The sequence below is a fragment of the Zonotrichia leucophrys genome, chromosome 6 (genome assembly GCF_028769735.1).
Source record: "Zonotrichia leucophrys gambelii isolate GWCS_2022_RI chromosome 6, RI_Zleu_2.0, whole genome shotgun sequence".
NCBI classification, from domain to species: domain Eukaryota; kingdom Metazoa; phylum Chordata; class Aves; order Passeriformes; family Passerellidae; genus Zonotrichia; species Zonotrichia leucophrys.
Genome location: NC_088176.1, coordinates 32,443,089 through 32,454,306, shown reverse-complemented (window position 1 = coordinate 32,454,306; position 11,218 = coordinate 32,443,089). Strand labels below are relative to the sequence as shown.

At 47.6% G+C, this 11,218-nt stretch overlaps 1 protein-coding gene across 1 annotated transcript in view; it reads right to left on the bottom strand.

Annotated features, from left to right (window-relative positions):
- Nucleotides 1-11,218, bottom strand: part of SGPL1 (sphingosine-1-phosphate lyase 1) — a 30,491-nt gene that overhangs the window by 2,987 nt on the left and 16,286 nt on the right. The window contains exons 7-13 of the mRNA XM_064717410.1: nucleotides 4,979-5,067; nucleotides 4,243-4,348; nucleotides 3,722-3,820; nucleotides 2,838-2,987; nucleotides 1,677-1,915; nucleotides 1,032-1,178; nucleotides 53-173 (exon numbers count right to left, since the gene is read on the bottom strand). Of these exons, the coding sequence (XP_064573480.1) occupies nucleotides 53-173; nucleotides 1,032-1,178; nucleotides 1,677-1,915; nucleotides 2,838-2,987; nucleotides 3,722-3,820; nucleotides 4,243-4,348; nucleotides 4,979-5,067 (951 nt within the window). The remainder of the gene's footprint in view (nucleotides 1-52; nucleotides 174-1,031; nucleotides 1,179-1,676; nucleotides 1,916-2,837; nucleotides 2,988-3,721; nucleotides 3,821-4,242; nucleotides 4,349-4,978; nucleotides 5,068-11,218) is intronic.

Here is an 11,218-nt window from a genome sequence, read left to right as displayed (position 1 = left end):
AGAAACACCCCCAGCCCAAACACCCCCTCCTCACCGTGTGCTGGCTCCTCACCATGCCTGTGGTCTTGGCGTTGAGGTCCTTCATGATGTCCTGGATGCTGTCCCTGACGTCCTTCAGGAACCGCTCAGCCACGCCGGGCTTGGTGTGCAGCTGCGTGATGCAGAGATGGATGCTGGGCAGGCAGGCAGAGGGCAGACATTAACCACCTCCAGCACACACAGCTCCGTGCTTCCTGAGCCCTTCTGCGGCCACTGAGAACTGTGCCTCTCCTTGAAACACCATTCCCACTAAGGGTAATCCCTGCAAAATGCTTGCTAGAACCAGCTCCTTCTTCCTTCCTTCCTGGCTTCACAATTAGGTTAAAGTTTCTCACCTCATTCCAGGTATCTCTGGTGAGAAAAATGCAGCTGCCTGCAAGCATGGGGACCCCTGCCATCATTTCCCTCTCCCTCCTCTGCAGCTTCTCAGCCATCACCAGAAGGAAGCACCCACCTCTGAGCCACCACCTCAGGCTCCCTGGACTTCACTTCCCATGGCCACTCACAATTCTTTTCAGTGCAGTGCAGTTGCATCTGGGAGCACTGGCCCCTTCTGCCCACAAAAGTCCAATTTCCCACTTAAGGAAAGTCTCTGACAAAGATTAATTTTACATTGAAAGTAATCAGCCGTTCACTGTTGTTTTGATTTCCTTCATCTTCAGCAGGCAGAAGGAAGACAGTAAAAATCAATAAATCAATCTACAAGCCCTCAGTTAACTAAACATGAGATAGAGTCTTGGTTATTTACATTTTTCTGCTTGTATTAGATAGAGCTAAAGAGAAAGTCCTCTGCCAGGCTCATTAAAATTACTATTACTTTATCTTCACTGCTGTATAATGGCAATTACAAAAGTGATTCCTGCTCTGCAGAGGAAAATTCTACATACAATTTATCAACTATGGACAACAGTACTCAGCAAATCACGAGAGCTACATGGCCTGAAGTTGAGCATCTTGCTAAATACATCACTCCCTGGTCTCCACACACTCACCTTGGTGGGAACTGTAGGACATTCAAGTTCCATCCTTTTGCAGCTAAAAAATTAGATAATCGATAGATGTCAAAAGTGTCCGAGCCAATGGACAGGACAGACACCTCTGGCTTCCCAAAAATGAAGATGCTGTCGATTTTTCTCAACCTTGAAAAGGAGGAGGAGAAAAGAAATGACTGACCAATGTTACAGGGTTCAGACATTCCAGAGCCTTAAAGGAAAACCTACAAGAGGGAACAGATGGCAGCACATTCCCACCCAAAAATCATGCACCCAGCCTGGGCCATTGGGGCTTGCCAGAGCACCTGGGTCATTACATACCCTAAGGTCAAGTAAACCCAGGAAGAAATGGAAAACAGGGAAGACAGAAAAGCAAGGGAAGACAGAAAATCATCTTCTCTTACATAGCCACCCAAGCACCCCAACAAGGAAGAGTATAACCCTTGTTTTGTCCTCCCTCCAGATTCCCCCTCAGCCATGGCTCAGGCAGAAGGAATTATCAAAGCCAAGCTGAATGAAGGTGCCTGCACCCCTCAGCTATCTGGGCACACACAAATGTTCTCCTGCAAATGCCCAGCAGGTACCAGGGAAAAACAAACCAAAGGCAGTTGGTGAGGAGGGGTCCAGCAGCACCCAAACCCTTACTCTGACTCCAGGAAGCGAGCTGTTCTAATGATCCTCTTGGTAGCCTCAACGTAGCCCGACTCTCCGATGTGCAGCAGGGTTGCCCAACATGCAGCTATGATCCCACCAGGCCTGGAGCCTGCCACCGAGGGGGAGGCATAAATTCCTCCTTGCCAGTCAGGGGCTATGAAGAACTGGTACTTCCTGTACTCCTTGTCACTGTAGAGCACCACCGAGGAGCCCTTGGGAGCGTAGCCATACTGCAAGGGGCACAGAAAGGGTCAGAAAGCAGCAAGAGGCCACAGGAATGCACGCAGGTCCTCACCAAGATCCTTTTTGTTGATGTGCTGGAGAGCAGAAGGCTCTGCAGAGGGCTTGGGACAGGCTGGATCCATGGGCAGAGGTTCAGCAAGGCAAAGTGCAAGGCCCTACCCTTGGGTCACAGCAAGCCCCTGCAGCTCCAGGCTGGAAAGCTGGAAAGGGCCTTGGGGTGCTGGTGACAGTGCCAGGACATGAGCCACCACATGCCCATGTGGCAATGGCACCTGGCCTGGATCAGGAACAGCCTAACCAGCAGGATCAGGGCAGTGACTGTCCCTCTGCTGGGAACCCTTGAGGGCTGTGTCCCATTCTGATCCTCCAGCCAGAGAGCCCTGGAGGGGCTGGAGTTTGTCCAGGTAAGGGAATGGAGCTGGAGCCCCAGGAAGGGCTGAGGGAGTTGGGAATGGGGCTCAGCCTGGAGAAAAGGAGGCTCAGGGGGACCTTGTGGCTCTGCACAAGTCCCTGACAGGAGGGGACAGCCAAGGGAAGTCAGGTTCTGCTGAGAAAACAAGTGGCAGGACAAGAGGAAATAGCTTCAAGTTGTGCTAGGGGAGGTTAAGGTTGGAAATCAGGAGAAGTTTCTTTGTGGAAGGGGAAAAATGGGCTGTCAGGGTTGAAGGGGCTGCCCAGGAAGGTGGCAGAGTCTCCATGCCTGGAGGTGTTCATGGAATAACTGGATGTGGCACTCAGTGCTCTGCTCTGGTTGATGAGGTGGGGACTTGGGCACATTGCACAAAGCACATGGACAGAGCAGCCCCTACCCCTGCACCTCAGTGCTCCTCCACACAGCAGGGAAGAAATGCCTGAAGGCCAGGATGGAAACAGGATTCACAGCCCAAACATGAAGCCCCTTCTCCTCACCTTGTGGGTGTCAGCAGAAATGCTGGTCACACCTTCCACACGGAAGTCAAAGGGACGCTTGAGGGGGAACCCTGCCTTGTCCATGAAAGCAATGAGGAATCCACCCAGGCAGGCATCCACATGGAAGGGGATTTTGTACTTCACTGCAAGCTGTGGGTGAACAAGAGATCAAAATTATGTGGCTGGAGCACCCAAACTCCAGTCACCAAAACGTATTTGGCATTTCACAGTCAAATGGTCACTGAACCCTTTGAGAACATCACACCACTCTCAAGCAGTGGAGGACAGGAGATGTGGAAGGGCTGGCTGGCTGTGGCATGCCTTTTCCTGCCTTCCACACGCAGGAAAAACAATGTGGCATTTTGGTAGTTTGCTGTGTTTGCCAAAGGAATGTGACAACATTGTCTGAAAGGAATATCTACAATAAAATAAAAGGGTGTGAGCCAAATGAACAGAAGGTCAGAGGCCCTGGCTGGTCACATACAAAATAAATAACTGGGGCACAGAGAGGAAAGAAATAAATCAAGAGGTGTGTTCAGAAAATAAGATCCCAGGCCTTTGACTCCTTCTCCCTCCACACCCATTTTGCTACCACCAGCAAAGCCTTTTCACCAAGTAAGCCATTTAGGTGTTCTTTCCTTTCAGGCAGCACAGCATGAGCACTTCTGGTTGGTCTCACAGTCACACACTGCCCCTCAGTCCCAAACTGCATCCTACAAACCCTGCTGCTGCTCAACAGCTCAATTTGAGGACAGTACTGCAATGCCCTTCCAGGCAGTGGGATCCCTCCCCAAATTCACTGCTCAGCTTCCTGGAACCCCTCCACTCTTCCTGTGCTGGTTTTACTGCTGCAACACAGGTTCCTGCAGGCAGGGGTATCCTACCTCTGCCACCTCTTCAATGGGGTCCATAATTCCATGTGGGAACTGGGGAGCAGAACAGACCAGCATGGCTGTGTTCCTCGAGATGGCTCTCCTCATTGCCTGAAGATTTAAAGAGAGAAGATGCTCACATTCCATTTACCAAGTGCCATCCTGCCAAAAAAGATAAAGAGTGAGAACATGCAGAGTTCAAGGCATACAAGAGTACAGAGAGGAAAGCAACAAGCCACAACCACTCATCCGCTGGGAAACACCATAATATTTTTGTTCACCCTCCTCTGAAATCTGGGGCTATTTAGGAAATACATAAATTATGTGAGTCTAAATGAATCCCACAGGAAAAAGGGTTATCCAGTTATTTCAAATACAACTTCATCTGCAATGACACTTCCTCATGCTGTTTTGCATTGTTTCCACAAACATTCCTCCCTCTTCATCCACTGACTCACTACCTGGACAGGCAGATTTCTTGCCTAGTTGCTGTGCAATGTTAATTTCCTCACAGAGAGAGACTAAAGTGATACCTGAACATCCACTTCCATCGCCTTGGTCAGTGGTATTTGGATCAGCTTCATCCCAAAGTAGTGTGCTGCCTTGTCAAAGGCAGCGTGGGCACTCACAGGGACCAGCCTGGAAAAGGAACAGATCAAATGAAGGCAACATTTGCTGTCTCCCATCTCCAGTGGCAGTGGCTGAACAGCCTCAGTTAACCCTGTTTTCTGAGGCCTCACATCATTATCAGAGCCTTAAATGCTAGAGAGGGAAGAAAAGAACCACCAGTGTTTTGTTTCCTTTAACATTTTCCCCTTAAAGCAATTAACCAGAGAAATATTTCCCATGCACCATCTAGAAAAGAGACAGCAAATCCTCTATTAGCAGCGTAATGATTAGCACAATTCCTCATTTGAGCTCCAACTCCAGCCTCAGAGTTCTCAGGCTAAGCCTTCTTTGATGTGAATAAATCAAACCCCTTGAATACTTCAAAGGGCCTGACAATCTCTGCTCAAGAGCAGAGCTGATCCAAGCAGGCTGTCTGGAGCAGCAGACAGGTATTGCCAGAACACAGCTGCCCCTGCAACATCTGTGCCCCCCAGGCTGCTTGCTTTAGAACTTTCTGTGCTTTTGAACTCTTCCTTCCTTCCACACAGAGATGGACAAGGAAGAGGTGGCAATGAGCTATGAAATGAAAGATTACTGAGGTCCAGCAGCATCTCAGCTCAAGGGGACAGTAAAGGAAAAAGCTGTGGTGGCACAACTCACATTTCTGGCTGCTTGATGCCTCTCTCATAAGCCAGGTCTCTGTACGCCTTGCAGGCCATCAGGATGCTCTCAGTGCCCCCAGATGTCATCTGTCACCAAAAAAGAAGCAAACAGGAAAAATAACAATGGGTGTTGCAGGAGGGAAAAGCAAAACAGGGATGCAGGAACAGCATTTCTTGACTCTGCTTCAAAGTGCACAGGACAACTCAGGGTTTAAAGGGCAGCAGAAGGCACTGAACAGCACGAGGCAGCTTTCTGAAAATGCACATTTAAATGCTGAATCCTTTATTTAAATGGGATGTGGGAACAGGAAAACAAACAAGAAGTATAGAATTCCAGAGCCCAGCAGGAGGGGACACACTGTACAGTCACCTCACCTCACAAAACTGCTGGTACTTAAGCTCTTGATTACCTGGGGATGTTTATCTGCATTACAGATTAATTGTGCCACGTACACAGAAACAACAAGGTTGACTCTGTGTTAAGTCAGCTGCAGTCCAGCAGGGTTTATTAGGTCTGGAGCAGTGCCACGCTGAGGCACAGCCAGCTCAGGGCTGGCACCACTCCTCAGCTACAAAACCTTCCCAGAACCTGGAACGCTGCAGCACTTGGAACTCTCCCACCTCTCCTCTCTGCTGAGGCCAGCCCAGGTCTGCTCAACACCAGAGCTTCCAAGCCCTCAGGGACACGAGGAACTTTACACCAGGAGGAATTTGTGCATTCCCCTCCCCAGCCAGCCCAGTCAGTGCCCACACCACCCACTGAGGCTGCTGTCCCAGCCCTCTCCACCCTGACCACAGCGTTTGCATCAGGAGGTGGAGGAGAGGAAGGCGCACACAGGTTTGCTGTTGCATACTTGAACTCAAGAGCTGCTGCAAATACACAAATTAAACTCTTCACAGGAAGGAACTCCTCAAGTGGAAGGTCTCTTGTAGGTCAGCTTCTGTGAGTTCTGGCATGCAGGGGACACTGGGTACAACCTTCCCCAGTAAAATTTTAACCTGGGAAAACGTCAGGTTGGCTTTTTAGGCAGCCTGAAGGCTGACTTATTGGGTGAGCCAAAAACTGAGGATATGGAGTACCTGGGACAGTTATACAGAGGTTCACATAAATGAGGAATCAAAACCTACTTATACTGCTTGTGGGGGACTAATTTTGCTCCTCAGACCTGCTGAGCCAACTGCAACTTCCCCTTTTAAACCTCTTCCCCCTCAAAAATAAACAGAAAAAGGAGCCAATCACATTTGTGTGCCTTATGACATTTGGGCTTTCCTTCGGTTTTTCCCTGCTGACATGGCTGCAAACCCTGAAAATGCCAAGTGACTGTGTGACAATGACTAAACACGAAGTACAGAGATAAGGAACAAAGTTCACAGCCTGCCAAGATTTGTTCCTAACACAATCCAAGCCAGCAGCAGCTGCTGCCACAGGCAGTGCAGAAGCAACTGTCACACCACAGACAATTCCTGCTTTTTGGGGGAAGTTTAAAAGCAACAGCTGTCAGAGATAAAACCTTACAGAGCTTCTCACTGGATAAAGACATCTCTGCATTAATTGTGGAGCAAATGGATGGCAGCAGGAACAATGTTTTAAAGGTTTTATGGGCTGTGCCACTCACTTCTCAACACCCTTTATGAATAAAGATCTGTCAGGTTGTGACTACCTTTGGAAAAAAAAAAAACCCAGCTGGTGATAAGACTGCCTTCCTACTGGGTGGGAGAAGAGGAATGGGATTATTGCATACTTGCACCTACCCTTGCAACACTGCTTAGGATAATGATTGTGAAAACTTTGCTAGGAAGGACGTGGGGATCTTGGGATTCGTGTTACTGAACACCAGCTCCTTGTTGGGCAGCATTCCCTGTGCTCACCTAGATAATCTGCTCTTGAAAAAGCAGCCTCTGTACAGTGTTATTCTCATTTCAATCCTACCACCAAAACACCAACACCTTGCCTTTGTGTGTAACAAGCCTTTCCCCAAAGTCTGGCTCTATCATGGGAATGCTGAGCCACACACAGTTTTTGGCAGGTCAGAGCAGCCAGTCACATGCAGGGTAAGGAAAAGCATCCAGGATGGATCTTCTCCCAGGCACCCAGACTGGCAGATGACCACACAGAAAGCTTGCTCAGACAGCTGAAAATCCACCCAAAAAAGCTGAATTTCAGCCAGCTCAGCTTCCTAAATTGGCCCAAGTCAGCACATTGTGAGTCTGCAGCACGGAGAAGTGCCCAAGTCTGGAACAGCACCTTTAGCCCAGCACAGCTCCAACAGCAAAAGCCACATGGATGATACCTGTGCATGGGGGCTGCTCCTTTACAGGAGGCCTTGTCAGCTCAGCCACTGGCAGCAAGCTCGTTGTGCTGCAGCCAGAGCCTGAATCAGTGTCACAGGATCAGTTCCCCAGAGCCTGCGGTGATTCAGCACCCGCCCAGGGCTCACACACACACACATTCCTCTCTCCCCTCAATGAAGCCACAGGCTTTTCCCTGCCATGGGAAAAGGGGCTGGAAACAAGCATTGTTTAGGCAGCTCTGCAGCCCTGCACTATCTTCAAAGGCCAGGCAAAGTGTGGGGGAAAAAGGAAGGTAAACAGACATTTTGTGCTCTTGATTTATTTGTTGTTTTGCGAATGGGAGGGGAGAGGAGAGAACACAAGGAATAAGTATCCCTCCTGCTTTCCAAACTCAGTGTATGATTTCCATTGCTCCCTCCCTCCAAATCCCAGTGCTCTGGAACCTCAACATTACAACAGCAATAGGAGATAGGGTCCCTGGTGCAGGATTCCTTTGTCAAACATTAAAGAACCACTTTGGTTCATGGTCTCTGAAGTTTTGCTGCCATTTTCACCTAAAAACATGTCCATTCAGACCCTGGAGACAAAGCTAACCAGAAGTTTCACTGAGCTGAACTACCCATGAATTAGAAAAAAAAAAAAGCAAACAACAATTTATTTCTAGGGTAACAAGAGTAAAAAATCACACCACAATCCACTGCATGGTCATAATGTTGTGGCAGCCTCCCATAAAACCCCTGGAAACCTGCAGGTTGTAAATTCCACAACTTGTGTCTCTCAAGGTGACCTGCTCATCACTACAGATAAAATCTGACAGATCTGCACAGTTTAGGCCCCCCTCAAGACATGTTACTCACATCTCCCTACTTCAAATGTGCAGCCAAAGTTTGTAAGCCACAGAATTTGGGGAGAAGAGACAAAATGGGTTTCTACAGGAAGCTTCTGCTTGCATCTGGTGATTTTGCCTTCTCTCTCCTGTCCTCAGCTGTAGAATAAGTGGATGATGAATTCCCAGAGAAATCCACATCAAATACTCACATGTCTCACACGCACACAGAATTTTTCCCTACACTTCAAAGCTACCCTTTCTTTTTAAAGTTCAAAAAGCCACTTTAAAACAAAAATACTGCAGCTTGCATAAAAGTGCTGATTTCTCCCCAAATTACAGGGGAAATCCACACAGCTAACACTGCAAAACAAAGCACCTTGTGAACATGAGCACATCAGAGAAGAACTAACTACCCTGTTCCTCTTCTATGTGCTGAGCCTAATTAGTCCTTCCAAATCATTGCAGGAATGTGATTAGAATCTTCCAGGCGCCCCAACTCACTGATCCCTGTCTCTTTGCTCTTGCATAACACACTTAAAGTAAGAACAATAGCAGTAATTAGTGAGAAATAGGAAACTTCCATCCACTGCTGAAAATGATTACTTTTAAAACTGCTTAAAAACTTGAAGCATCTCCCGGAGCAATTTAAGGCAAAGGCATGTCTGAACCTTTAGCATTAAAACCTCTCTGCTTTACAGTCTCACCAGTTACAGAAGTATAACTGCAGCACTGAGCCACCAGCTGCAGCAGGGCCTTCCCAAGACAGAAAGCAAGTCATCAGTTTGAAAAAAAATCCTCTTTTTAATTGAGTTTGCAACTGCCCAAGCCTCCAGAAATTATTCTGAAATGTTAATTCAGTTCTGGGGAGAAGAAAAAAAGATAAGAGAAGTCTTTGAGCCCAACTACTTAAAGAGCATGTGACCTCCATACACCCACCCACATCTCCCCATCAGTGATCAGCAACTCTGGATGTCACTGTCTTAATTTCTGAAAAATCCCTTGGCCCAGGATTTTTCTCCTGGGAAGCTGAGAAGTCTCAGGGAAAAAAAGGAAAACAATACAATCTCATTTGCTTCTCCTGTGTTGTGCTCATATGTGGAATGTGTTTGGAGATTGTTTACCCACAGGTGATTGTGTCATTGGATTCTGCTGTGAGTTGTTTTCACTCATTGGCCAATCAGGGCCAAGCTGTGTCAGGACTCTGGAAAAGAGTCACGAGTTTTCATTATTACCTTTTAGCATTCTGTAAGTATTCTTTCTGTATTCTTTAGTATAGTTTAGTATAGTATTCTTTAATATAATATAGTATCATAAAATAACGAATTAGCCTTCTGAGAACATGGAGTCAGATTCATCATTCCTTCCTGCCACAGGGCACCCTGCAAATACAAAACTCTGGATCCTTCACAGTCAGGAAGAGCAGTGGGAGGAAGACGAGAAGTCCACTGGAAACACTCACTCAGACAGGGTAATTACAGGAGTGCAATTCATCTTCTGTTTCTGGCTGATCAGCTTTCCAGCCCTCCCCTTCTCCCTGCCACTGGGACTGTGTTTCAGCAGCCAGGACAGAACCCCACAGCAGGCTGTGCCCTTCCTTTGCTGTGTGGCACCATCCTCAGGAGGGAGAGGAGGACAGAAGGAAAAGCAGGATCCCCCAGAGTACATTCATGCAGGTCTCACTTTGGCTATGCAGTTTTTTACCTGTTCTGACCCTCTCTTAGGCAATCCCACTTTTCCACTGTAGTGGGAGAGCACCCAAGGCCAAGGCTGACACCTTTACATTGTGTTTTACATTACAAAACCCCAGGCAGCCACCCGGGGCACAGAGCTCTCTGCCTGCTCTGCTGTGCCAGCTGATGTCCCAACTGCTCACAGAAACCAGTCCCAACAGCTTCATCCCAGCCCCTGCCCCACTCCAGGGATAGATAATCTCAGCTCTGCAAGCCAGGAGGCAGCTGAGGTGAGGTGAAATGGTTTTTGTAAGCAAAGAGGCAGGTTCCTCCTCTAAAGCTTGTGAAAAATACGTATTTTATGATTGGCTTTTTGCAAATAGTCAAATGAGTATTACATGTGTTGTGTTAGAAAGTTATGCTGTATTAATTTTCTTAAGTAGTGTGTTAAATATAGTTTTAGGTTATAATGTAAGGTTAAAATAAAAACTATGTATGTGGAATATTTTTTTAAGAAAGGAATGAGGTAGCAGCCACAGGACACCTAAATCTTTCAGAGAAAGAGAATTTATTGCTCCATTATCGAGTTCTTCCCACCTCGCTCAGCCCTGAAGACTCAGTCAGGATTCAGAGGAAGAAGCTGACACTGCCCAGACAGAATCCTGTGTTTAAATGGAATTTATGCATCATGGATGAGGTGTATGAATATGCAACAGGCTGTTGCTTTTAAGGGTTAATCCTTTGTTAACGTGGGTCCTTTAGGGGCTTATTTTGCCCAGAAACAGGTACCTGGACTATCTGTAATGCTTTGTTCTTATTTTCTTGTATTGTCCAAAATCCTAATTGTCCACATTTTTATTACTCTAATTATATTACTATTTTTATAACCATTTTATTACTCTTCAACTTTAAAAATTTTAAAAACAAGTGACTGGCATTTTTCACAAGCTGAAAGTGGCACAAGGAACACAGTCCTGAGAGGACAAGTCAGGTCAGAGGGTGTCACCTCCTCCTCCTCCTCCTCCTCCTCTCAAACGCAATCACATCTAGCACTCCCACACAGCTGAGCTCATCTTCAGTCCCCCGGGAGTCTGATCCCAGCTACACCTTCTACAAAGCTACTCCAGGACTCAACTGCTCACCACAAGCAGGTCCCCAGCTGCCAGGGAGAGCCCACTCAAGGCCAGCTCAGCTCCTAAGCTCTTGTGTCACCACTGCCCTCCACCAGCTTAAGAACACACATTTGGACTCTTGCTGGGAATTTTATCACGACTCTACAACTGGTTAGCACAGGAAGGCCACATGGAAATGCAGCTTTCCAGCTGGCCAGCTGACAATCCATGCCATGCCTGCTTGCTGGTGGGCAGCCAGGCAGCCAGCTGGGCTTGTCCCTGAGCTCAGCAATCTGGCAGGCTCACACATCTCCAGCTCAGAGAGTGAAACTGAG